Consider the following 27,827-nt stretch of genomic DNA (forward strand, 5'->3'; position numbering starts at 1 on the left):
GATAGAATAAAGATATTTTGCATATGCAAAGACTTGAAATTTTTACCTCCTATGTACATACTCTCAGAAAGCTTTTGGAACACATGCTTTAGCCAAATAAGGACATAAGACAAAGGCATGTGATCCAAGAAACAAAGACTCTAACACAAGATAGCATCAAAAGGAAATCTCATGACAAGATCTAATAGGCCTAGAAAATCAATGTGCCTACACATTGAAAATAGAAGATGGTGGGGTACCTGAGTAGCTCAGTCAGTTAAACATCTCAGGTTGTGATCAGCTCAGGTTGTGATCTCAGGATCCTGGGATCAAGCCCCACATCAAGCTCCCCACTGAATGGGGAGTCTGCTTCTTCCTCTTCCCCTCCCCTACTCTTGCTCTCTCCGTCTCTCTCTAAAATAAATAAAATCTGTAGATCTATAGAAGTTGGTTAGCTGCAGAAGAAAGGTTTCCAGGGAAAGAAAATGGAATTGATAGATGAAATGATGGTATGTTTGAGATTTTAGGGGAAAAAATGTTGATAGGCATTTGTTAGATCTATTGGAGCATGGGTCATGGGAACAAAATTAGCATTACTAACAAATGAAAAGCAAGGCAGCTATTAACTACAGGAAAAACAGATAGTCATATGAGCAAGGAAACAATGTAAAATTCTTGACTTGCAAGTATGTCCACATAGTTATTATAACAAATATTTATCCAGTCATAATAATGTAAGAAGTGACTATGCAGTTAGCCAAAACTTGAGCTTTTGATACATTGAGAAGATGGTATTTTAAGAGAGCCAAGTCCTCAATTACATACCCAAAGTCAGTAGTAGAATTACTGTAATTGGAATGTGGGAAAGACAATCACTTCTCATGCCCTGCAGGTAATGTCTGCTTACCTGTACATCAGGCCTTCTGGCTACTTAATACATTTGCCATGGGCTGCTCGCATACACCAGAAGGTATTAAAAGACAACACTAGCATTTGCCTTTTTTGGATCAAAGCTCACTTCACATTTTCTAGAGCTTATTCTCTTTGTTTTTACAGCTCTGAGTGTTCTTTGACCATAGAAATGTCGCAAGATCTAGCCTAATTTGAGTTTTTGGTTCTGGTCCTTTCTAGCTATTCTGATCATGCCTGCTAAATCCTTGTGTGATACAGGGTCATAGTTAGCTAAGAGCAATGTTTTATTATGAGATAAATGTGAACCTGTTTCAATTGGAAAACTTTCACATCTCACTTTCTCCTCTTTGGATTTAACATGTTAATTTATGCCCTCTTTTCAATCTCTCCAGTTGTTATATGAGACTGCTCCCTGCACAGCAAAGGGACATGACACCTAATAAAAGACAAAACTCTAATTATTAGTTAGAGGTGCACATTTACATGTTAAGAAAACAGTTCCTGATATTTTTACATATGATGAACATGCCTTTTTATTTTACTACTTATCCTAATAAATAAGTGTGTACCCTTCTTTCTTCATTGATCTTCCTCATAGTTGAAGAGGCTTTATGTCTTTTCCTAAATGCAGGGGCTGAGAAAATAAGACTCTAAAATGAAATTTTATCATTGTGCATGATAGAATCGGTCAATAGAATCAGCTAAGTTTATCATAATAAAGTCTTTTGTCTACTTTTTTAAAATTCAGAAGTGACTATAAATGTGTATTGTAAATGCATGTTCAAATACATTTTACTTGGCTTAGAGAAATTACATAAAATTACATAAAAAACAGAAGAGTCCGGCTGTGTTGCATTCAGCTGACCATTTCCAGAAAATCTAACAAAATTCACAACTTCTACAAAATATGGTTTTTGTTATAGACTGACTTTTTTTCAGATTTTTTCTTTAAAGATTTTTTTTTTAAGTAGTCCCCACACCCAGCAGGGGGCTTGAACTTACGACCCCAAGATCAAGAATCTATACTCCACCACCTGAACCAGCCAGGTGTCCCAAGATTTTATTTTTAAGTAATCTCCACACACAGTGTGGGCTCGAACCCACAACCCTGAGATCAAGAGTCCCATGTTCCACTGACTGAGCCAGCCAGGCATCCCTTCATTACAGACTAATTTTAAGTGATCCTTTTATATTACATTCATTAGGACATTTTAAATCAGTTTATAAAAATACATATAACAAGTTTTCACTTATACTTTATGATATTATCAGAAACAAAAAACTAACCAGAAGCTGTCATGGGTTGGATATCTTGTGCTTAAAACTCATTTAAGGAAAAGATACCATGAAAAGTCGTTCCCAAGTGGATTTTGATCCAGTGGATCTCCAATCCAATGGATTTTCTTTCCCTTTATTTCACATGGGAAGACCCCCTACTCTTGAAAATGCCCACTTCAAAAATTCCATCCAGTTGTCTCTGCTATCTTATATTCAAAGAAGTAGAGAAGGTTTTTACCACCCTTTTAATCACCTCTAGTGGTAGAAAAAACCATTCAGTCATCTCGTTCTACATATAAAAGTAGAAAAGCAAGATGATGTGCCAGCTACCTCTCTCCCTTGAGGAGTAGGCACATTTTTTATAGAGGAATGGCTGAGGGTATCTCTTTTATCATTTTCTAGGCTGATAAAATTCCAGATAAAGCACAGATGTCTCTCTCCAGGTACATAAGAGAATGTCAGCATTCATATCAATCCAATGTACCATATCTTAGCAGGACACTGAGGGGGTTTGGTAGCCTAACGACAGCACTTGCCAAAATGTTGGAGTAAAGGAGTAAAAGAACTGCCTTTACCTTTAGATGTTGACGTCGATCAAATCAAACCCTAGAAGACTAAATCAGAAGCAGAATAAGAAGAAAACCCCAAATACTCATGAAAAAACATAAGCCTAGAGGCTCATTTAATCTGAGGGTTTAGATGAGCAGAGCACATCATTGTTGCCTCTGTATGATGTTTTTCAGTGTGGGATTGAAATTGCAGAGAGTGGTAATCCCCATAGAAAGAAAACATAAGAGCAATTTGTTCAGTTTAAGACCTTCGAGTCCCTAATTCATAACTTACGACTATAACGATAAAAATTATTTTTCCCTGTTTCAGAGAGGAACCTTAACCCCAAAGCAGCCTGCCTTAAGAGAAGGGAAGAAGAAAAAGTTTCTGCCGTATCGGCAGAGCCGCCAACCACACTGCCAGGAACCCATCCTGGGCTTAGTGAAACTACCAACCCTATGGGTCATATGTAAACATCAGCCAGGTAAGTATGGGTATGAAAAGCAAGTGCAAGGAAATTACCTGATTCATCTTAAACTAAGTTAGAACATTTGAACAGAATTCTCTGGCACACTGGTCATGCTAAAGGTCACATGTAACTTGAAATCCCAACAGTTTACCTTTCTGTTGTATAACCGTACTTAGAGAGCCAGTGTCCTTTAATATCAAATTACTATTCAAGGTGTGATAGTATCCTGTAATTGACAAAGAATTTGAGGTTCTCCTGCTCTGGGTCATCATGTACATGCTGTCACATGAATACTGCTCTGATCCGAGAAGAAAACAGTGCAGTGACTAATCTGTCAGATAACTCCTGCTGCCGCTCGCGGTCCTCATTCCTCTACTCGGAAATACTTGTCTGTGTCACCAGCCCGTTTTCTCTTAACCATCTACTTCTTCTTGTCATGAAATCTTTATGCACAAGAGAGTTTTTACGGCTTGCTTCCATTTGGATGAACAGTGCAAGTTTGTAATATGCATCTTCTCTTGTAAGCATGTAAGCATATCAGTTTTACCTTCTGGAATCTACTAATGAATGTAAAGGTATTACATCTGATAGAACCACAGTGCCCTTCTCTCTGGAATTTTACATGTTGAAAAACTGTTCTTTTTATCTTTCCCTTCGTGAATTTAAACACAGTTCACTTCCTTGTGATTTTTTGTTTAACAGTGTGACAAGGGTAATACGAGGCTGTTCCCCAAGTAGTTAACGTGAATCATCTTTTTCCCTAAATATATACATTTACATGATCTGTACCAACCTAAGTTGTAGTTATTTAGGTGGCAGAAATGAATATAGAACGCAATTAAACATTTTAACTAGCAGCATGGATTAGGAATACACCTGGGAACTTCATTCTTATCATCTGCCTGCATCAGTGTGTAGTTCTTTTCCCAATTTCATCAGCACATTAAAAGCAGTCAATAAAGGTGAATGAATGGGAGGTGTGGAGCACAAAAAAATATCAAGTGCAATTTAATTTGGTCGGCTTTGTAGCTATCTCATCTGAGCCCAAAGTCTGGAATTTGATAGAGTATTTTGTAAACCACAAACATAACTCACCTTTTCCTGAAGAATTTGGTTCCTACCACCTCTGTATATATCCTCCCTAAGATCAAACTAGACCAAAACTGAAGAATCATTTGGGGACAAAAGGAAGAAGAGTTAATATGATTATTTAAGTGTCAGTTATACTTGTAACACTAGCACACTGGAGAAAACTAACCCACCTCCCCCACAAAAAAAATATCCAGCAACCTAACAGATTGTGCATGTCAAAGAGACTTCAGGCAAGAGGTAGTTAACTTAAAGATCCTCTAAAACTCAAGCCATTGTTTCATACTTTGTGGAAAATATAGAATATCATTAAAAGACAAATATTTTTGTTCAAAAATAGACTTTAAAGTTTTAAAATAAAAACATGCCATTGTTTTTCAATGTTTCTAAATTGGCAACTCATTTTAAAGAAGAGTGATGAGAGGTCATTTTTATGCTCAGGTCCCATGTAGCCACCGGGCTATGAAAAGATCACTTGACATTGAATTGTTATTGTTATATTTATCACAGAGCCTCTGTCTCTCTCTACTTGTACCCATTTCCTCTTACTCTCTTCCTGTCTCTCTCCCTACCTTACATCTCTCCCTTTCCCCCGTTCTTTTACTGCTTCTGTACCTAATACAGCTTTCATGTCTCTATCCATATCTCGAGAATGAGGAAATTCCCCAACTTAAGTTAAATTTAAACCTGGGCATTCTCACCTATCAAAGAGATAAAGAATCCTTAAAAAAAAAAAAAAAAGCTTCAGGGTTATAAGAAATGTAGCAAATTTACTTTGTTCCATAAAAGTTTATAGGTTAGTGTTATTAACATATGTTTTATTGGTTGCTAATTTCATAAAGGTGGTTGTCTGGTTTTATCTTATAACCTTCAGTTCTTTATAGAACCAAATAACAGATTAAAAGCTAGCGAAAGACTGGGCAACAGGAAAATGACTGCTAGAACCAAAATGGCTGATAAATGACCACAGAATGACTGACTGTAAAAGCACATAATTTGCCGCCATGTGATATAAGGCCAGGTAGCTTTAAATATCTCAGTTACCCATTTCTAAGCATAACTCTATTATAAAACAAAACTGCGGTTATTGTTTAATGAAGTGAAAGGTACGATTTTTTTGTAACAAAATTACTTTCATCAAAAATGGCTAAAATGGAAATTTTCAATGTTTACTACTATGTATATTGAGACTGTAAGTGTATAAAATTTGTACTAATACCAGTAAAGTTTAATCATTCATTCATTGAACAAACATTTATTGAAGACCTTCTGTGGACCAGGAATAGGGACCGTTGTGAAAATAAATACCAAATGGTCCTACCTTCAGAAACTTTCAGTTTAGAGAAGACGTAAGACAATATGGTAGACTGGATGTATCAGTAAGTGTATACTTTACCATTGCCTCTCCACTGAAAAATGGGTGAGTGGAACCTCAGAGCTCAGATACCGGCAACTTGAATGTTGCCGAAGTAAAAGTTTGCGTAATTGCCCCAGCTGTCATATAATCCAGTATCTTGTGATTTCTGTAATCACATGATCTCCTTTAAAAATCTTACCACACCATTTCAATTACACCTTAAAAGAAATTCTAAAGCTCTTTATTAAAGAGTCATTTAGCAGACTGCTAATTTAGTATAAACCTGCGTATAAATGAGGAATATCAGTATCAACCTGTTTTTTTCTGGGGAGGTATTTATTTTTAATGATGATGTCCTAATTGGTTCTGTTCTTTCCCTTGGCTCTCCCTGCCACAGTTCCAGAGTTATCAGTAGGCTAGATAGAAGGTGACCTCTCCTCATAAGGACTTGGACAACTCAGATTATCTGAAGACACAAACCTGTTAGGAGGGAGAAGAAAAAACAAAACACTTGAAGCAAGAAACTCAAATGTAATCCTACGATCAAAGCAACTGGTCAACACTTCCATCAGAAGTGAAGATAGGAAGCTCGTCAGATACAACGTCAGCCCATGAAGTGTTTGCAACATACCATTTTGTTGCAAGCAGTGTGTCGCTCCTGCACAATCAGAGACTGTCTCGATCTCTCCACTCTTCGTGGAAGTTGCCTTGTGCCTAAACTGAATTGACAAATGCATTGTAACTACAAATTTTATTTATTGTTATGGAACTGTAAGGTCTACATATAAAGGGAAAAAGTTAATGTGGAAAGCTGACCTAAACTCAGCTGATGCCAGCATTCGTTAAAGCTGTTCACGTGCAGAACAAAGCAGTGACAACCATTGGCCCTTAGCATTCCCGGCATACCTATTAGTGTCTTAAAAAGGAAGGGAAAAGTCTTTTGTTTGCCCTCTCCTATCCTTTTGCCATATGAATAGTGTTTTCCATGAAATAGGAAAATATTACTTGGTATAGCATTTCTCGCGCTCTCAGTTTTTCATTCATTTTTATTTTCTCTTTGTGGGTGTTATATTTGGTCTCTGAATCTGAATAGTTTATGGTCACAATCCAGAAGCCTCATGTAGCCCTATGTGCTTTGCGTATTTACCTTACAAAGATAAACAGAGACCATCTGTGACCATAGCCTAGCTAAGATTTTAAAGGGGAAGTTTTGTCCCCTAGATTTTCCCCAAAATAAACATTGCTTTATTTCTAATAATAACCAAGACTTTTCAGGCTTCTAGATTTCATAGTAAAACTTGTAATAGCAAGAGTGTAAATTACAAGGGAAGAATCTACTTCTTAGAAATTGCTTTGTTTTCCAAGCAGTAAGTACTACATACAGTACTTGTAAAGTGTTAGCTGTAAAGTAAGCAAGCACAAAATGGATTTAAAATACAAAGACGATTTTCAGGCTGTGATTCTGGTGACCGTAACAAAACCCAGTAGTCACCAAGGCAGGTAGTGTGATAAATGAACACACCACTCTGAGGCTAATTACTTAATGGAATACAAGAGCAATGTCACCCGTGTTTGCTTATCCTCGCCTTTATTTCTCTGTCACTTGGATGGCTGGTCAGTGGGGAGGAATTCAGTGGGTGATTGCATCAACCGCAGACCACCTGCCCCGTCCCAGGAAGATGAGCCAGACCAGCTGTAAAGCAGTGCTTGCCAGTCCGTCTTAGCACAGACACTAAGGCACCCCTCCGTTTCTAATCCTTCAGAGTTGTTTTTTAAGATACCATAATCACTTTGAACTTCCATGAAATCTGTCTTCCACCACAACAGCCCTGGGAGAGAAAAACATGCTAAACAAGGTTGTCTTGGCTTAATAATTCCTTATGGCCAATATCAACAAAGGCAGTCAGCACACAGAAGAAAGGACCCAAATCACTCTGTAACTTAAAGATTTCTGTTAATTTGAAAGAACAAAAACAATTAAGACAGGACTTCAGATCCTCCAATCAGGATGATTCCTAACAAATCCGTCTTTTGTGAACTTAGTGGACTTTTTGGTTACTTTAATTTGCATAGATTCTCCAATTACATCAGACTCTATCTGTGGCCTTGTTCTTCATTTCAGTGTTAATCAGCTAAACAGAAGTTGTTGCTTATGATGTGTGAGTGAACATACGCCACTGCCTGGCCTTTTTTTCTTCAGAGCTTGTTGTCTTTTTCGCTATATTAGACTTTGCAGTATGCCCAGAAGCTTTCCTTCATAAAATAGAAAGAAAAAACATTTGGCTTATTTTTCACTGTAGCTAGTCTTTTATACAATAATCTTGTAAGAAAATTTCTTGAATTCTAAATATTACTCTTTCTAGATTTTTGAAATCGAAAAGTTTTCAGTAAAAAGTTTCTTACTTTATTTTATTATATTAGGTAGTAAAAATGTAGGGTTATTTACCATAACCTGTTCATTAATATCAGAAATTTACAATAGCATTTTAAGACCACAGTAGGATTCTAGCATACCGTGTAGTACCTATGGAGTATTGTAAGAGCTCATTGTCCGAGATGAATTGCTTCTCATCTTGTTCTCCAGTTTCCATTGTTGGTTTATTGCAGATTTGTATCCTGTGTCAAATTCAAGGTCTTATTGATAAACCTTTTCAACCAGCAGCAAGAAGTTCAAAATTTTTTTCTGTCACTGTAACAGAAAACACAATATGTATATAACATTTATGTAGCAATAAATGTGCCATCTTTTTTTTAACATAGTAAACTAGTGAGTTTTTTTACATTCCTCTCTTAAAGAATAATGCATCTTGTTCTTTTCTCCATCTCATTCCTCCCACACTGCTTTTCTTCTTTTCCTCCAGCTTTATCGAGATATAATTGACATTATAACATTGTGTAAGTTTGAGGTGGACAATAGTATGATTTGAGATCTGTATATATTGCAAAATGACTACCATAGTAGGGTTAGTTAACACGCCTAGCACCTCACATAATTGGTTTGTGTGTGTGGTGAGAATTTTTAAGGCTGACAATGCTTTTCATAATCTGCGTTATCTACGTTATCTGGGAAGCCCGTCAGGACAGAATCAGGCTTGTGGAACTCAGTTGGTAATCGACTTTGTAGTTGCCCTGGCTTGTGTATTTCTCCCCTCGCCCTCTCTACGGATGGTGGCCTTTTAGCCTTTTTCTGGAGGTTGACCAAGCAGTGATTAGTTGTTAAAATCTACTCTCTTACAGATCGAGAGAAAAGCAAAGATAGAAAAACACTCAAACGTGGCTTTTCTAATTAATTTTTCGAAATACTTCACATTTTATATCCCTTTTCTTAGAAAAGCCTATGTCATAAGTAGGGACTGGTATTATTTACTGTTTTCAAATAAAAAAATTCTGCTTTCATATAGGTTTTCACACACAATGCCACCCATCCATCACCACCAAAATATGCAAGGAGACTGTCCATGAGGGTTTCATGCCAAGCAGGAACCCGAGACAAACCAGACAGACATTTTTGGACAAACGTTCTGGCGGGCCTGTGTGTAAGATACCCATGGTTGTGATCACACCCTTTTGGCGTCCTGGCCACATGCTTCTCTTGGTTAGTTGTGATGAAGTCCGCTGTTCACACCGGAGGCTCTACAGATCATTTTACTAATTGTGGGATATGGTGAAAGCAATTAAACATTGTACTTTGATTTCTCTTTATACAAAACAGGAAACTAAATCAAAAGCTCTAAGAAGAAAATACAGAATGTTAGAGCTGAAATGACATCTAGAGACCATCTCATCAACTGCCTCATTAATAGATTATAAAAACTGAGGCCCAGAGAGGTTGTATGTCTCCAAGAGCACATGGTTAGTAACAGATCAAGACATTTAAAACTAAGACAAAATCTCCCTGCCTTTATTTTTCTGTCTTTATCGATGTCTTAGGCCAATTTTATTCGGTGGCTTTGTTTTTGTTTCCTCTACCCCATTTTTTCTCTTTTGTTTTTCCTCTCCTCTGGTTCATATATTTTTTTCTTCTATGGAAACTCAAAATTTAAATCACGTCGTGTGTACATGTGTGTACTATTTGCGTCAAGATTAAAGACTGTTAATAGCTTTGGCATCAAACAGTCCTCAGTTCAAATCCAGGCTTATCTAATTAGGTCCATCTCCTCACCTGAAAAATGGAGATAGGAATTAGAATTGTGTTAAGCATTGAGTGAAACAATGTATGGAAAGCTCTTACCATGGTTCCTGTCACATAAGTACTCAATAAATGATAAATATTTTTTAAATAAATTGTAGCTTTCCTTAAAACCAGCTCCCAGGATGGTTCCTCCTTAACCATCCTGTGAGAGGTAGTGGTGGTCCGATCAACCCCAAGAGATGTTGACCCATCTTTGCAGTGGTCTACATTCTTTCGGGGCAATCCAAAGAAACATTTATTTTCAGCACTCTCCTATGGCTATGTTTCATGAGGACTATTTTTTAAGCCTTCACCTTTCAAAAGAGTGAGCCGGTCGGCTCTGGCCGGTCACACCGTGTGGGCTGGCGGCTGTGTCAGTTTGGGTCCTCAGGAAGCAGGTGCCAACATGGCGTTAGAGGGATTTGTTGGCCGTAGTACCGGGAGTGGGAAAGGCAAGGAATCGGGAGTGGTCAGGGAATGGCCTTACCACGATGCGGGTCTGACACCTGTGAAAGACGGGGAGAAGGAAAAAGGATTAGGCAGAGCCTCAGGCTGCCTCGAAAGTCCCGAGCGGTCTGATGGGGGTCCACGAAGGCTGCTCATTGAGGGTCTTGTGTTGGGCAGAAATGGTAAGGTAGTAATGTCCCTGTTGTGGCCAGTCATTTCCTGGGAGTCACGTGGGACGACAGACCTCAGGAACAGAGGTGCTGCCCTGGAAGCTGACAGCAAACTCCCCAACAGCTTCTCCCTTGAGGGGAGATGGAGACGACCCGCCACGGCTTCCACAGCACCTCATCGCCCCTTCCCCTGTTCCCCGGCAGGGGCCCTGGGGACCCTACGAGATTTGTTTTGCTTTCTCCCATTGCCCTGGCCTTCAACAGCCCCTTTTTTCTTCAAGCCTGAGTCTTTTCTCCTCGACAGTTGGTTCTTGATGGGCCGAGGTGCACCCGAGTGTTGGGACCAGGCTGTGGCGGGGCCTCTGGTCAGCAAGCAGGAGGGACCCGAAATATGCCCCAGCCATTTGCCGTGATGGTTTTTCTCCATCTTCGGAGTGCTCCCACTGACCACCCTTGCAGCTCAGAGAAATTGGGTGGTGGTTCAAAGCAGCACAGTAATGCTCCAGCCTCCCCGCGTCGGGCCTCGGGCGTTCGAAAGCCCTGCCCCGTGGGGCCACCTCACACTCCAAAGGTGCAGGCTGGAGGGTGCTCTTCCCGGACACCTGCATCCTGTCAGACTGGGCCACCGCACCTACTCATTCCAGGCTCCCCCCAGGCCGGTGCACCTCATCCTCATTAAAGCCTGTGCTGAAAGGGGCAGGGTTGTTTTGCAGACTCTCGGCAGTGAGTTATTGATCAACGCTGATAGCGTGGGGAGCTTGAGCTCACCCCGGGCCGGCAGAGATTAATTAGCTTGATTCCCAAGCATAATTCCTAATTAGGCATAGGAAGAAAAGAAAGCAAACACAAAGGAACCATTCTTTCTCAAGAACCACCGACCTTCTTCCTGTCCAAGGGTGGAGGGAGAGGGGCAGGAAACCGAGGAAGAAGCAGGTAAACAGGTCCTAGCACCCGAGAGCTTCCTGCCTTGTCCAAGCCTGGGGCAACCAGCTCCTGAGCACGAACCAGGCCGAGGAGGGGCTGCCTTCCTGCAAGCATCTCCTATGAAAATATAATTTTTTTGCTTTGCTCCCTGCCTAATGATGCGCGGGAAGGCACAGTCAGGCAGGAGGCTTTGAAGTACCCGCTCCAGGCTTGCTCATCCGCTGGGGACTGAGGATGCCGGCAGAGGAGAGCTCAGCTCCATTGGGCTGGGGGAGAAGGGTTGGATGGGGAGGGGGTCATCACCCTGAGACCGGAGTAAAGAACGAAAGAACCATTCCCTGCAGCTGGGAAGCAGGAGACCTCTTGCTCTATTACTGGCATTTTCTAGAACTTTCCAGCCAGGACTGACAGCCCAAATGGCTCTTCGCTGGTAGTGGGGAGGGCAGTGTGAGGTAGGAGGGACCTACGACTTAGCAGCCCTGAGACCTGGCTAAACAACCATTCGGAGCTTCAGTTTCCTCTTCTGTAGGATGGGGATAAATAATAATCACACTAGCTCATGGGATTATGAGAATTAACAGGAAATCAGAGGTGCGTGGCACACAGGAAGTGCTTCCAGACCCCCCCTCATGAAAGCAACCCGGGGGAGCAGCAAATCAAAAAATGAGGACTTGCACACCTATTCTTTCCCCACTGGCACACTTTTAATAGGCCCAATGGTGCACCAGGCATATGCTGCCCCTGCCATTGCTGAGATCACAGCGGGAAGACAGACAAACGGGGGTTGCAGACAGTGCGGCCAGGGAAAGATAGTAGAGTCAGTACAGAGAGACAAGGCCCCCGGCCAGGGGTGACTACCAGGGTGGGGACGCAAAGAAGCCACGCCACAACCTGAGTTTGAGCAGGACAGGAGGAGAGGGTTCAAGGGCGAGCTGGTGATGAGCTCGGGAGGGTTAGCAGCAGAGCGGAAATGGAGAGGATGCCCTGCCCTCTCCACCCCCGCAACCACCCCACGTCCACACCAAAATGTGGCCTCCATCAACCCCTCTAAGTCTCGCTACTCAACGTGTGACTTTTGTTTTCTGGATCCTGATTCAAACCGACCAACTACAGGAGTACAGCTCTGAGACACTTGGGGAAATCTGAACGCAGGCTGGACACGATGCTATTAAGAAAATGAATTGTTTATATTTTTAGAAGTGATATTGTGGTTGTTTTTCTAAAAGTCCTTGCCTGTTAGAAATACATGGTGATGTGTTTGCAGAGGAAAGGATGTGGTGCCTGGAATTAGCCCCAGTGTGACCCAGTGCTGGGGAGAAGGGGGGGTAGAGGGAGGAGGTTTGGATGAAACAAGGCTGGCTTGAGTTGACAGTTGTTATGTGGCGTTTCATTTTGCTCTGCTCTTTAGTGAAGTTTGAATTTTTTCATAATAAAAAGTTGAAAGAAAGGAGAAAGGCTGGAAGGCAGGAAGGGAGTGAAGGAAAGAAGGGAAAAGACTTTGCTCAAGCGCCCTTCTGACAGCTTCCCTGATCCCCGCACTGGCACAGGGAGAGCAGGCTGTTTTCGGCGCAGCCAGAGCAACGAGGCTCATGGGGAAACAGGAGAGACATCCAGGGAGCAGCCCCAAGCTAGGAAGCCCGGCCTACGTCACGGAGAGACAGCAGGACAGGGCGACACGGGGAGCACAGCTCAGGTGGGGCCCATGGCCTTGGGTGGTGAAGGGTCATGGGACCAGGAGGGAGGGGTTGGAAGGAAGGCGATTAATAGCTGCAGAGGAGGAAGCAATGTGAGCCGACTTCCCGACCTCGGGAAGGGTGGCAGGCCCTGGAGATGGCGTGGAGGAGAGGTGATCCAGGGTTAGAGTGGTTTTTTTGAAGGAGAAGGAGGGCCTATTGTACCTCCAGGTACCAACCAGGTGGAATCTGGAGGGACATAGGCCACTCAAGGAAGTGTCTGTTCCCCCGCCAGCCAGCAGATGGCCCTGGCCTAGCTGACGGACCTGCCACCACCAAGGGCAAAGCTTCTCCCACAAGCCTTCCTCACAAAGAGAAAGAATGTGTGTGTGTGTGTGTGTGTGTGTGTGTGTGTGTGTGTGTGTGTGTGTGTGGCGGGGGTGGGGGTGACATGTCCAGATTTGCCTAGGGAGGCTGGTAGCGGAGAGTAAAGCATCTACCAACCAGTTTGGGGAAAAGTGGATTTTGCAATAACCTGGATGATGCTAAGTGCTTGAGGGGCCTGGGAAGACCGAATGTTTAATATTTGGGAAAGAGGCTGTCTAAACAAAGTAATTAGGAGGCTCCTTTGTAGTGATATGAAAGAGATGAATTGGGTTTATCCGACATCAAAGGACAGGAGATACAATGGGGAATGAGGCTCATGGCGGCGTGGGCAGGGCTGGAGTGGGGACCCAGCGGCCCCTGGCGTGGGGGAGGAGGGTTCCCAATGGTGTGTGTTTTGAGGATCGCTTTGAAGCCCCCCCATAAAACCATCTCCCACTCATTTCATCCTCTTCCTAAAACCTAGCTCTCAGATTAAGATTTAACCTCACCAGGCCATCTTTTTAAAAGCACCATTTACCACCAACCAGGAGAAACGAAGGAGCCTGCCCTCCACGGCTGGGAAGGGAGCGCTCACAACCGCTCCCAGCTTGAGAAGCTGAGAAGAGGACGTCGCCCCAAATGGGTGGTGCAGCCACAGAAGCTGGGGCCGCGCAGTTCCAAAGAAGGGGGTGAGAATCCCACTGTCGCCTCCACCATGGGGTGACGCCGGCCCAGTGACTTAGCCTCTCTAAGCATAAACTGCCTTGCTTGTGGAATGGAAATGACAGTCCCTAAATCACAGGGGTGTGGTGTAGGGGGAGAGGGCAGTTGGAGAAGAGGAAGCAGAGAGCTGATTACAGGCTGCACTGTGCATTCGAGGCCCTCCGGGGCCAGGGGGGGGGGGGTCCCACGGCTGGCCCCCCGCCCACACTGCCAGCCCAGGCTGGCCTGCTGGAGCACAGGGTGACTTCTGAGGTTCACTTGACCCCGAAATTCACTGACGCATCACAATCTCACATTCTTGAAGTGTTTATGGGTGAAATGATGTATCTGGGATTTGTTTTTTAAATATTCCTGGGGAAAAAAAAGTACAGAGTAGATAAAACAAGCATGTCAGAATATTGATAATCGTTGGAACTGGATGAATATACATAAAGATTTGTTCCTGTATTCGCCCCTACATTCTGTATGGTTGACACCGTTCGTAATAAAAAGTTAAAGTCACGAAAACAGATTTCAGTCCCCTGTGTAGCTCCATTCCCAGCTGGGGGAGCGAGGCCGAGCTGACGGGGCTCCCTGCGCTTCCCTCCCTCCTGAAGTGGCCGGTGCCACGCTGGGTGCTTTGAGAATGGAAGACGGTCACAGCAGAGACCAGCAGGCAAGGCTAAGAGGGGAATGAGAAATCACAAGGCGGCCCGGCAAGCACTCTCCGCCCCCCAGGCTGGGGACCCAAGGCTCCGGGACCTGAGGAGGGAGCAGTTAACTCAGGAGAGAGGGTGACAGGGAGGACCACGGCGACAATCCGACTAAGGGCATCAGGCCAGAACCACTGGCTGGGGGGCCGGGGCCCCGCAGGCCTCACGTGGTTGGGGGCTTTAGAGCAAAAGCCGACGCACTGTACCACGCAAGAGTCATAGGGTGGCTGAATGGAGCTGAATTCGATTTGAACCCATTTGGAGTCTCCCGAGACGGGACATAGACGTCTGTTGAACCAGCAGGATGTTGTTATAAGTTGGCTCCAGCCACCGACTCAAGTCTTCGTGGAAATAAATCAGGTTTCCCAGACAAGCCACAATCCCATGTCCATTCCCTCATTCATTCAATTACTCAGTTACAGGACATTTCTCATGTCGCCCAATTCTGTGGGTCAGGAATTCTGGCAGGGCTCTGCTGGGTGGCTCTTCTGCTCCATGGGGCGCTGGCTGGGGTCACCCTACCTTCCAGGAGCTCAAGGCCTAGTTGGGGAGGCAGGTAGGTTAACGCAAAGTTACGATGCAATGTGATTACTACACTTCAAATCTTCAATCTTCGGGGGGCCTGGGTGGCTTGGTCGGTTAGGCATCTGACTCTTGGTTTCGGCTCAGGTCATGTTCTCAGGGTCGTGAGATCGAGCCCTGTGTTCCGCTCCACACTCAGCACAGAGTCTGCTTGAAATTCTCTCTCCCTCTCCCTCTGCCCCCCCTTGCTTGTGTGCTCTCCCTCTCTCTCTCTCTGCATATATATCAAATAAATAAATAAAATGATGGTCCCCCCAAAATCTCCAATCTTCATGAGTATGAGTCCTTCCTCGTAGATGAAAGGGTTCTTGGCTAAATAATATTACTGTGTGAGCCAGCCAAGCACACACAGTCTAGAAAACATACAGTTTAGTACTTTACTCCTAGTTCAAGATCTACCTTCCAAAACACAGGCTGCACAGGGCAGGACGAGGTGTGCGTGTTGAGGCGAGCCCTGTACCCTATTCCGCGCACCGTCCACCCCAGCTCCCCGGTGCCTGGAGTCCTGTGGACTCAGCCTGCAGGGCTGCTCAAGGGCTCATCTACTAGGATGCCCCTTCTCCTTCCTGGTTCTCTTTTCTCTAACTTCTCTTCCTCCCCTGGGTCCTACTTCTTCTACTTGCCGGACTGGGGTTTCGTCAGTGTTTCAGCATCATTCTGGATGGACAGAGGGGAGGGGGCCATCAGATCCTGTGTGGACATCACCTGCACGCTCAAAGACTCGACACTGTGTCACTAAATGCCCCTTTGTCCTGGCTTGGGGGTGTGCACAGACCTGGGAAAGGGTACGTATTTGCAGATGGGGGGAGGAGACTTCTGGGAGTGGGTGCTGGGGTGTGAGCCCTGCCCCTCCGCTGGCTGTAAACAGTGGGGCAGCAGTGATAGCCCCCGCTGAATGAGCAAGAGCCCGTGGGCCAACCGTCCCCTCCTAGCTGCTCAGGGAGGCCCAGCGGAGATAGCAAGGAAGACAAAGTCCTTTCAGGAAATAGGAGACTCAGGCAACAAGAAACCCCAGTTTAAAAGTGAACTCGCATCTCTTATGATCTGTGTGTCAGGAACTCTTACCCTGCCCTGTTTCGCCACCCCTGAGCGGGGAGGGTTCCAGGGCCCAGCAGAGACGCCCAAGCCTTCCCTTAGTGCCCCCCAGCATAGCCACGTCAGGAGCAGCAGAGTGACATGCGACCAGATGACCTTTCATGGGGGGACCCTCCACGCCCTGTCCCAGCCTCCTCTCTGTTGCCAGCACCGCGATCCCACGTGTCAGGGAGGGAGAAATCCTCCTTCCCACACTCTCCTTTGTGTTCCTTTGGGCAGCAATGAGGACGAACCACTCAGCCGTCTTGGAGTTGAGCCGTCCTGCTTCAGCTCGGACTGTCCCCCGCCCCACCGTATCCTGTCTTCGGCCCCCCTACCTCATGGTCTTCTGACCTCCTCTTCAATCCTTCCCGTGCCCAACCCCGATGAGCCCCCCCGAAACCTGAGTGGATGCTGGCTTCGACCTTGCTCCTGCTAAAAACAGAAATCACTCTTCTTAGTTGGCTTAGAAAAGGAGGTCAGTTAAGATGTGGGTATGGATTGGGGCCCTGGGTGGCACAGTGGTTAAGCGTCTGCCTTCAGCTCAGGGCGTGATCCCGGCTTTACGGGATCGAGCCCCACATCAGGCTCTTCTGCTATGAGCCTGCTTCTTCCTCTCCCACTCCCCCTGCTTGTGTTCCCTCTCTCGCTGGCTGTCTCTGTCTCTGTCGAATAAATAAATAAAATCTTAAAAAAAAAAAAAAAGATGTGGGTATGGACTGAGGTCATACAGTTGTCTCAATCATTCAGTAGAGAATTTAGTTATTTAGACTAAATATATTAGACTATTTACACTAACTAAATAAATTAAATTCTTTTTTCAACATTTTAAATGAGTCTCAATTTCATCCAGTGACCGAAAGGCCTGTGGAAAGCAAGATGGGGGGTCTCTGAACTTCAAGGTCTTCCCACATCCCCACCTGTGCCTGACGGCCCCTCGCCCAGACGCCCAGACGGCACACAGGAGGCGCGGCGGGCCGGGGGGCGGGGGACCCCGTGGCTGTCCGTTCCCTGGGGAAAGGGATGTGCTTCTGGCCCACACAGGGCTCTGGGGAAGACAAGTGCTCCTCCTCTGAGGGCAAGCCAAGTGAGATGAGGTGAGGACGCTCAGCGATGGAGAGGGGACGGCCCGGGGAGGGGGGCGTTTCATTTACCTTTATTGGGGGGAGTTACCCAGAAATATACTCTACCCGTGGAGGGTCTCCATTCCAAGCCTCCTGCGAAGAGACCCAATCCTGCCTTGGACTGGACCTGCCCTCCAGCCAGCACGTGACTATTCCTCCCCACGGGTCTGAGAACAAATGCGAAACTTCCAACAACCCCGTTGGTTTAAACAGGAGGTGGGTCACTGCTTTTATTAAAGTGTCCTCTAGAAGGCCTCACACACAGGACGACCCAGCCAGGGGGGTAGCAACACGGAGGGCTCCCGGGGAATCCTTCCCTTACTGGCCTTTGACAAGAGGGGCTGCTGGGGGTGCTGCTGAATGGAGCGATATCCAGAATGGGATCACCTGTTTCCAAGGAACTGAAAGTTCTGGAGGAAAATACGTCCTTATCTGCGTCTTTGCCTGGGACGGCGTCCCGATACCTCTTCTGGGTGGGAAACAGGCTGATCCCTTACTCACTAGAAAACAAGAGACGGAAGTTGTACCATCCTAAGCACACTTCTGGCTATGGTTGTGAGAGTGTGTGTGTGAGAGACACACGGAGGAAGCGTGTGTGGGAGTGTGTTGTGTGTGCGTGAGAGAGAGCCTAGAAACAAACGAGCCTTTGAGTCTGGATGCGAGGACATTTACTCCATCCCTTGAAGAATGTACCATCCACAAGAGGGGAGGATGCCCACAAACAGGGGATGACTTGTTTGGGGGATAATTTATCTAAGAGCGTCTAGAACCCAGCACTCAATCAACAGCAGGTAACATTCTTTGAAGACACCAAGGGCGGTCTCTAAGACCAAAGACTTTAGGGAGTCAGGGGTCTGGATTTGAATCCCGACTTGGCTTGGGACCTCGGGCTTAATCTTTTTTCTGTTTGACTTTTTCTTTTCAGTAATTTCAGATTTACAGGAGAGTTGCAAATATAGTACAGAAAGTTCCCTTGTATCCTTCATCCTGCTTTGTCTAATGTTAATAAATCACATAACCACGTAAGCATGGCACATTTATTAAAACTAAGAAATTAACAGCGGGACGTTACTAGTAACGACACAGCAAACTGTATTCAGACTCTAGCATTTTTTCCACTTAGGTCCTTTTTCTGTTCCATGATCCAAAAACCGTGATCATGGGTTGCCTTTTACTATGTGTCCAGTCTATGACCATTTCTCAATCTTTCCTAGATTTGAATTTTTCTGGCGTTTTCTCCCGATGAGACTGGGGTTATGGATTTGGAGGACGAATACCAGGGAGGCCAAGTCCCTCATCACATCATGTGAGGGGTTACCCACCATCAACACGGCCTCCCTGGTGATGTGACCTTGACCACTTGGTGAGAGCGGCGTCTGCCCAGAGTCTCCCCTGCAAAGTTGCCATTTCCCTTTCCACATTCTATGACTTTGAAGCCAGTCTCTAAATCCAGTCCACCTTCGAGGACAGGAGGATTCAGCCACACCTCTTAGAGGGAAGAGTTTTCACATTTATGTCTGGAATTCTTCTGTAGGAAGATTTGTCCCTTTTCCCTCGTTCTACTCAATCCTTTCAAACCTCAGCTTCTCATCTGTGAAGTGAGGGTAACAGCTGGCCTCAGCCAAGAGGGTTGCTGGAAGGTTTACACGTATGTGTGGAAAGCACTGAGCACCAGCAAAGGCTAAATCTGATGGTCAGGAATGATCGAAACACACATCAAACCACCTGCAGGGGTCACCTCTAGGTCCACCATGCAGCTGTTGGTGTTGGGCTCCACCAGACCCAGGGAGCGAAGGCCCTGAGAGGGGGACCTCTGGGGCCAGGCTGGTGTTAGCCTGGTTTCCGTCCTCCTGTGAACCCAGCAGAAGAGAAGGGAGGTCGGGAGGCAGAATGCCAAAAGCCCATGGGAGGCATAGCCTTGCAGGCAGAGAGGGAGGCAGGCAGGTCGAGAGAGCCAAGGAGGAGCCCAGCTGAGATGTGGTGTGTGGATTGATTTGGGGGATGAGGAAAACGTGGTGGGAATCAAACACCTGAGGTGAGCTTTCTTCATTCTCTGAATGGCTCAATGAATCTAAACAAAGAACGCTAGACTGGGAGGCCAGTCATATGGGTCTTGCCTTCCAGATTTTTCGGCCAACTTGCTGTGTGACCCTGAGCAAATTACTTAACTTGTCTGGGCTTCATATTCCACCTGTGTAAATTGTGAGGAAGTTGAGGAGAGACGAGGACTAAGCCTCGGCCTTAGAGCTCACGTGAGGCCCTGATCCCCACTTCTCCCTCTGCCACCCCATTTTTCCTACCCAGCCTACTTCCCTACCGTGCTTTCGAGGCAAGTGCGGCAATCTGGGAGCTTATGAAAGAACCGGGCCACTGTTGGCAGGTTTTTCAGAGTTACAGTACTTGCTCTGCTGTCTCTGCCCTCAGCTTCCAACACACACTCCCTGTGCTTCCTGCACCGGCCCCCGACTGTTCCCCCTGACTGTTCCCTCCTGCTGTGTCCCCCCACCCACTGCTGCCAGGACCACATGGACCCCCGGGGCTGGGGGTGGCCCCTCTGAACGGTGGATCTTATCCTTTTTCCTCCTTGTTTATGGCGTCTTTTAAAAAATTATTTATTTATTTATTTGACAGAGAGAGAGAGCGCGTGTGTGCAGAAGCAGGGGGAGTGGCAGGCAGAGGGAGACGCAGGCTCCCCGGAGCAGGGAGCCCAATGTGGGGCCTGATGGGGGACTCCATCCCGGGACCCTGGGATCATGACCTGAGCTGAAGGCAGACACTTAACTGACTGAGCCCCCCAGGCGCCCCTTCTTGTTCATGTTTTGACAAAGACAAGCCACCGGGAAGGCCGCTGGGATCCATAGCCTTCAGAAGGGAGGGTTAGCTTAGGTTTTCCCCCCAACCATTCCTGACCCTGGCGTGTGCGTTCCTGGCCTGATGTCGAGCTGTCTGTGCCCTCCAGGGAGGAAGCCAGGAGTCTGGGGACAGAGATCACAGGATGGGAAAGGGCTTTTCAGAGGTGGCGTTGGGGTGAGGGGGATAATGAGTTATTTTTAACATTTGATTTATTTTTTAAACTGGCCTTCTCCTGCCTACGAGGGCTTTCTAGACCGAAGCTGCCTCCGTTGGCTGCTGCCTCAGCATCATGGTAGAGCCCAGTCTCCGAGCCCTCTGGCTTTCTCCTCCACCCCCAGTTTTCCTGGAGCCCCTGCCCTCTCCGTCCCGGGCCACCCAAGCCCGAGGTTCACACCCCTGGCCCAGCCGCTTCTAACTTCCAGCGCTGGGGCGCCCCCTGCTGCTCGGAACTGGTGTGACCGTTGGGCAGAGGGTTCCGTCTGGGGGCTGGTTGAGTTTACAGTCATGTGCACACGAACTTAGTGGCAATCAATCAAAAACGACCTCTCCGTGGTCCACAGGCCAGAACCGTGCTGGGTGGTGGGGAAGACACAGAATAAGTCTCTGCTGGGTTACAGCCAGGGGGAGTAGCAACACCGCATCCCGTGCGCCTGCCCACCCCCTGCCCCAAGCTCCACATCCATCCACCCCCCCACACACCTGACCCACCTTTCAGCCAGCCCCCAGGCTCTGGGCCAGCCGGCCTCTCAAGGGAGGCTCGACGCCCCCAGGGGAGAAGGGCGAGCGAGCGGCATCAAGGTGCTTCCCTGCAGACCACACTAGGCTCCCCTTCCCCTTCTTGCTTGCTCTGGGGACCAGGCGTGGTCAGAGTCCTGGTCTCGTCCCCTCGTGCCTCATTTATTGCCTGGGTTCTGCCAACAATCAAGCCTGTTTTTCCATCTTCCGACCCTTGTGCCCAGTCTATCCCCTCTGAGCTCCGAGGGTCCTCACACCAGAGCAGAGCCCATTCACCCATGAGGCTGAGTAGGCTCAGTGCCGGGGCCCAGTACACTGGAGGGGCCCAGAGGATGTTTTAATGTATTTTAAAATCAGAAGGAAGAAGTAAGCGTTTAGGCTTAAGACAATATTTGGATATACAATATTAGCACATTCATCTTTATACCAACACAGTTGTAAAATATAACTCTGAATATTATTTTGATGTAGAAAAGGGCCTATGAAGGCAAAAGTGCTCAGGGCCCCCCAAAGTCCTAACGCACCCCTGGACATGGCTGTCCACCTGGGCAGCCATCTGAGGGCCCACAGGGCTACAGTGCTGGCGAAGGCCAGATTCCTTGAACGTGGCTGTGATAGGATTCTCTCTGGAGAGCCTCATGTGGAGCCTTTTTAAATTTTCTCTCTTAATAAAAATGTGGAATGTTTACATTTCCAGAGAACAAACAGAACCTTGGCTTGCGTTTCACATCTTAGGAAATGGTTCTTATGTACTTTTGGCTATTCCTTCCTGTTCCTGGTAGTTATAGGTTCAAAGCCTTTGGAATGGAGGGACAGTCTATCAGGACGCTGGTGGGTGGGGTGAGCAGACAAGCCCCTCCAGCACTCCCTCCCTCAGTTGACCTATCTGGAATCCTGGCTCTGCCTTCCAGCTGGTCTTCCTCCAGACCCCAGACCTGCCCCCAGGCAGTCTCCTAGTCCAACCCTCAGAGGCTTATCTTCTTTCTACAGGCCACCCTCCTCAGTGTCCTCAGCCCTGGCTGTCTCAGGGTTCTAGAAGCTTCTTCCCTATCCACTTTGCTACCTCCCCCACTGCGTTAGTCTGTTTGGGCTGCCATAACGAAGTACCCCAGGATGGGTAGCTAAACAACAGAAATTTATGCTCCTACAGATTCGGAGGCGAGAAGTCCAAAATCAATGTGCTGGTGGGTTTGTTGCTTCTGAAGCATCTTTCCCTGGCTTGTCACCGGCCCAATTCTCCTCTCTATCTTCACACGGCCACCCCTCTGCATATGCGTGTCCCTATCTCCTCTTCTTGGAAGGACGGCAGTCATTGAATTAGGGCCCACCCCAGTGACCTAATTTTAGCATAATGACCTCTTCAAGGGCACTACCCCCAAATAGAGTCACATTCTCTGGTACTGGGCACGGGGGGAGGGGGGTTGGGGGGGATTAGACCTTCAACATACGAATTAGGGGGGATGACACAATTCAGCCCATAACACCGACCATCTCCACACACAGAAATGGTTGTCAGAAGTACGGAATCTGAGCTCGTGAAGGGTGACAGTATGAGAAGTGACAGGGTAACAGGCAGGGCAGACATCTTTGGGGACCACAGGATAGGATGATGGAAACCATGGCTCTTAACAGGCTAAGCGCTGCTGAGGTGTGACCAGCATGGAGGCCAGGAGAGGGGACACTTGCCTGGGGGAGAAGGACGTTCTCCTCAGATAGGTCCACTCGGCCAGCCCTTGAGAAGACTGCCTCTTGACGCTTGTGAAATAATTATTATTAATGGGAAGGACTTAGTGCTCCTTGATCTGAATTGATGGATAGTCTTTTTACTCCGGTGTAAAAATTACAATAGAAAGCAGCAGCCCCCCCCCCCAGACCTACCCACTCCCCGGTGCCTCAACCCAGACATCACTTGCCTTTCCAACCCAAAGGTCAGATCCTTGTTCCAGTAATTATTCAACTGCGAAAACTCCAAATTGATGAATTGAATTTATGAAGAATCTCCTAGAAGACTACTGTCATAGAGGGAACTTTTACAAGCCTAGTCTGTGCTTACCCAGTGCTTGGGTGGAACGTTTCTGAAAAGATGCTGACTTCCAAGGGGCCTCCCGCTCTGCCACCCCACGCCCACCCCCCAGGGGTTTTTTTGTCCCCCTCCTCTAGCTGATGCTTACTCAGAGTCAAGTGCTTCAAAAAGCCGGAAGAGGAGTAAAGTGGGGGAAGATTAATGTTTTCCAAAAAGAATTATTCCCAGTATTCCAAGGCCAAATGCAAACTAAACATACATTTATATTTGAACATAAAATACTGTCTGGCATTTTCCAAGTTGGCACTCCTCTCCATTACTACACTTCCAGATCTCTGCTCCGAGCCCATCAATTCTGCTAGGAAAATCCGAAAGCGCCAGGGGATCACTTCTTCTTCTTCTTTTTTTTTTAAGATTCTATTTATTTATTTAACGGAGAGAGAGTCAGCCAGCGAGAGAGGGAACACAAGCAGGGGGAGTGGGAGAGGGAGAAGCAGGCTCATAGCGGAGAAGCCTGATGTGGGGCTCGATCCTGCGACTCCGGTATCACGCCCTGAGCCGAAGGCAGACGCTTAACGACTGCGCCACCCAGGCGCCCCCGGAGGGTCGCTTCTTAACCCTACCCCTTCTGGCTGGGAGCCTTTCTGGCCCTCCCCTAACCCCGCCCGCATCGGCCCCCCGCCCCCCGGGGAAGCCGAGGGAGGGGGCGCTCCCGCCGCTGTGTCCTCTCCTTCGACGCAAACGTCCCCGCGGAGCTCTGCACACGCTGCGTGGCTTTCGGAGGGACACTAAGTCCCGAACTGGCTGCCGCTCGGCCCGGAGTCGCAGGTGCAGAGCAGCCCCGGCCCCGAGCCGCCCTGCACGCGGTTTAAACCCACAGTGAGCCGGGCCCCTCGCGGCCCTGCCCTGCTCCCGCCATGCAGCGCGTCCGCTCGGCCGCCCCGTCGTCTTCCAGGCAGCGCGTGAGCGGCCGGAAGCCCCCCTGCGAACTCCGGTAAGAGGGTCTCCAGCCGTCGCGCATCTGCCCCTCAGCGCCCCCCGCGCGCAGCGCGCCCCGGGTTCTCCACACCGACCCCACAGTCGGGCAAATTCGGACGCAGAAAGTTGCACGAGCACACGCTCACGTTTCCCACGTCATTCTGCACACCTCGGGTGGTCGGGGGCTCCCCGGAAATGCCGCCAGGTGCCCTCGGGAGCCTCCAGCGGTGCGTGGGCCCGGCCGCAGGCCTCTCAGCGGAGCCCGGGGGGCGTGTGTGGACGAGGAGACCCTGCAGGGGCTGCCGCGCACCAGCCGCCTCTCTGCAGAGGGGAGACCCCAGCCCCCAAACCAGCGCTGCGCCCCCTTCCAGGCCCCGGCGAGCGTCCCACTGTGTTCCGTGGGGCTAGAAGACTCCCTTCCCAGTCCCTGTCTTGTCCTCTCGCCCTGACCCTGGAGCCTGTACTTGGGCTCTGTGCCCCACAAAGACCCTTGTGAAAATCGTCAGGGGGCAGGGGATGGGGCGTCTGGGTGGCTCAGTGGGTTAAGTGTCTGCCTTCAGCTCAGGTCCTGATCTCAGGGTCCTGGGATCGAGCCCTGCTCCCCGCTCAGCGGGGAGCCTGCTTCTCCCTCTCACTTTCTGTTCCCCCTGCTCGTGCTTGCTCTCTCGTGCTCTCAGATAAATAAATAAAACCTTTAAAAAAAAAAAAAAAAGGGAAAAAATTTTTCACCTGGAAGAGACTTAGTTCCTGGGGCAGGCAGGGAACGGGCCCCACGCTCTTCTTCCACTGGCCATTTCTTCTGTCTCTGTTCTCAGGCACCTCCACCCACAACGCGCTTCTTACCGCTTCCTTCCTTCCTCACCCAGGACAGCCAATGGTACTGAGTCCTGGAGGCTGCCGGCCCACAGACACACCGATGGAGCTCTGCCTGGAGCCCAGGCTTACCCTCCACCGGGCTCCCTTCACCTGCAGTTCCGTCTGGAGACCCTTCCACTCTGGTGGGCCCGATGCCCCAGGGCTACCCCCTGGCACCTGGCGGTAAGTTGACACCATCCTGGGTTCTTCATGGTTTTGTAGCAGAAGTAGGGCAGGAATCACTGCCCCCCAAAATGCCCTCCATGAAACCAGTATGCACACCCTTGCAATGTCAGTGAATCATGAAATCTTGAAATAGGAGGAACTTTGAAGTTGCCAGCTCAACTGTGACCCAGCACCCTCCACCAAGGCCCACCCTGCCTCTGCTGGCTTGTGGCCAAACAAGGGAGACACTGCTTGCAGTGTGGCCCAGCTTCCCCTCAGATCATCAAGAACGAGCAATACTAACAGTAATGAAGCATTATGGAGCCCCGCGATGGGCCTGGCCCAGTGACAGGCACTCAGGGATACGACAAGGGTGTTGCCAATGCCTTGTGGAGTAAGTCAGAGTCTGCCCCTTCATGGTGTGGACATGTGTGACACCAGGAAGAAGAGCTCCTGAAAAGGTCCCCTCTCTGTGCCTCAGTTTCTCCACTCATAAACTGGGATGGTAAAAGTACCTATTGCGTTTAAGAGTTAAATGAATATATATCTTAAATATTTCACATATTGCTTAAAACTACCTGGTACCTAGTTAGTGCTATGTAAGTGTTACTGTGTTAGTCTGTGAGTCAGGGTCCAATCTGGAGAGAAAACCCCACAGTAGTTGCAACAGGGAAGGTTTAACATAAAGACTTACCAACTGCGACAGAGGATTGGGGTAACACTAAGGAGCATCGGAAGAGCAGATGACAGGAACAGGCACAAAGAGCAGATGACAGGAACAGGCACAAAGAGCAGATGACAGGAACAGGCACAAAGCTGCAGGCCCCAGGGAAGGGCCCCCACACCAGACCTTGTTGTAGGGGGCGCAGCCGGGCCCACGGGGTGCCAGAGAAGTCACCGTGGTGTCACAGCAGTGGAACTTGCTGGAAATGTGCCCTCTGGGAGGCTGGGGAGAGCTGTGCAGGAAGGTGTCAGCCAAGAGGGCATGGGTTTGCTGATGGTTCTGGGTGCTGTTGGCCGCCATGCGCCACAGGAGGCCTGCAGTGGGTGCGCCGCCCGGGCTGTGGAAGGGGAAGCTGGACCCCACGAAGCCACTGAGGCTGGACTCAGGAGCCTGCGCCTGAGCGCCCAGAGCCAGACCCTTCCCTCCTCAGTGTGTCTCCAGTGGCCTCTCCTCACAGGGCTTTGGTGCCAGCGGCTGGGGTGGGGGGGAAATATGTACAGGGCCCATAGTTAACTTCATAGAGTAGGTGAAAGGGGTAAACTTGAATCTGAGAGGCAGGAAGTCAACCACGGGCACAGTGGGCTATTATTACTTTTATTATTTGCAGTGTTTTGTTTACATAAGCTCTTTAGGAAGTCGGGGGTCAGAAAGAGAAATCCTGGAAGAACTCTGGGCTTCACCATGCTGTCTTCAGGGGGTCACAGGGCATGCACAGTGGACTGTGCCAGTCAGGAGTTCTAGGGGAACCCAGCACTGCCGGGTAGGGAGGCTTTGATGCCCCAGAGACGGAGGTGAGTGTTTGAATAGGGCAACAGGCAAGGCCCAGCCAAGCCTCGGGGCTATGGATGTTTCCCAAGGCCTAATTGATGAGTTTGGGGGCTGCAAAAGACGCAAGGACCTGCAGGGGTTTGCCGAGGCAGACCTGGCACCCGGACTCACCTTTGGGGTCAGTTCCCTGTTTTGCCAGAGGCATCAAAGAACCGGACTGGAGAAGAAAGTGTGGCAGGCACCCCATTAACCAAACCAGCAGAGGGGCCCCGGAACGCTGGAAGATGGTGGTGACTCTACTGCTCTATTTGGGGGGCACAGAAAAGGGTTTGGTTCACATTTCCATGTATCCTGTGGCCACCAAAAGGACCTCAGAAGTCATGCCCTCCTCAAACAGACTAAGGTCCTTAGGAACCGTGCCCAGAACTTTCCTGGGATCTGAACCAGATCTCAGTGCTCCACTCCGCTGCACAGTGTGGTCCGCAGACTGACATCAGCAACACCTGGGAGCTTGTGAGAAATGCAGAATCTCGGGCCCCGCTCCACAGAGTGACTCAGAGCTCAGATCTTCTAACCCCTGAGTGATCTGTGTACATCAGGGTTCCAGAAGGCCCGCTCAGGTCCGGCCACATCACTTCCCAGTGCAAAATGCACGTGAGGGGCCCCTTGTTAAAAGATGAACAACTTCAAAACAGTAGAAGACTTCTGTTTTTGTTTTTACTGAGGTACAAAATACACAACATAAAATGTGCTATTTTAACCCTTTGGGGTGGGCGGTTCAGCGGCATTGACTACGTTCTTACTGTACAACCACTGTTGTCCATCTCCAGAACTTTTCTATCTTCCCAAACTGAAACTCCATGTCCCTCCCTCCCCACCCCCCCACCCCCGCCGGGCCCCTGGCAACCACCACTCTATTCCCTGTGTCTGTGAACGTGACCATTCTTGGTACTTCATGTCCACGGAAGCAAGCTGCATTTGTCCTTTTGTGTCTGGCTTATCCCACCGGGCAGAATGTCTTCAAGGTTCCTGCCATGTGACAGCAGAATGCTGAGCCAAGTGTGGGGCCCTTCTGGGCACAGGGCTCCGTGGCTGCACAGGTCATATGCCCTGACGCTACTTACAGCAGTGAAAGAGGCTATGTTTA

At 48.1% G+C, this 27,827-nt stretch overlaps 1 protein-coding gene across 11 annotated transcripts in view; it reads left to right on the forward strand.

The window, feature by feature from the left end:
* The window catches only part of TCF12 (transcription factor 12), a 352,252-nt gene extending 343,864 nt beyond the window's left edge, over positions 1 to 8,388 (forward strand). For all 11 annotated transcript variants that reach the window (XM_045788738.2, XM_045788541.2, XM_045789061.2 and 8 more), the window contains 2 exons: positions 3,049 to 3,202; positions 6,031 to 8,388. In XM_045788738.2, coding sequence (XP_045644694.1) covers positions 3,049 to 3,191 — 143 coding nt within the window. In that variant the 3' untranslated portion in view covers positions 3,192 to 3,202; positions 6,031 to 8,388. The remainder of the gene's footprint in view (positions 1 to 3,048; positions 3,203 to 6,030) is intronic.
* Positions 8,389 to 27,827: the final 19,439 nt, after the last annotated feature.

Source organism: Ursus americanus, chromosome 36, assembly GCF_024610735.1.
Source record: "Ursus americanus isolate L20-20 chromosome 36, mUrsAme1.1.p, whole genome shotgun sequence".
Classification (NCBI taxonomy): Eukaryota; Metazoa; Chordata; class Mammalia; order Carnivora; family Ursidae; genus Ursus; species Ursus americanus.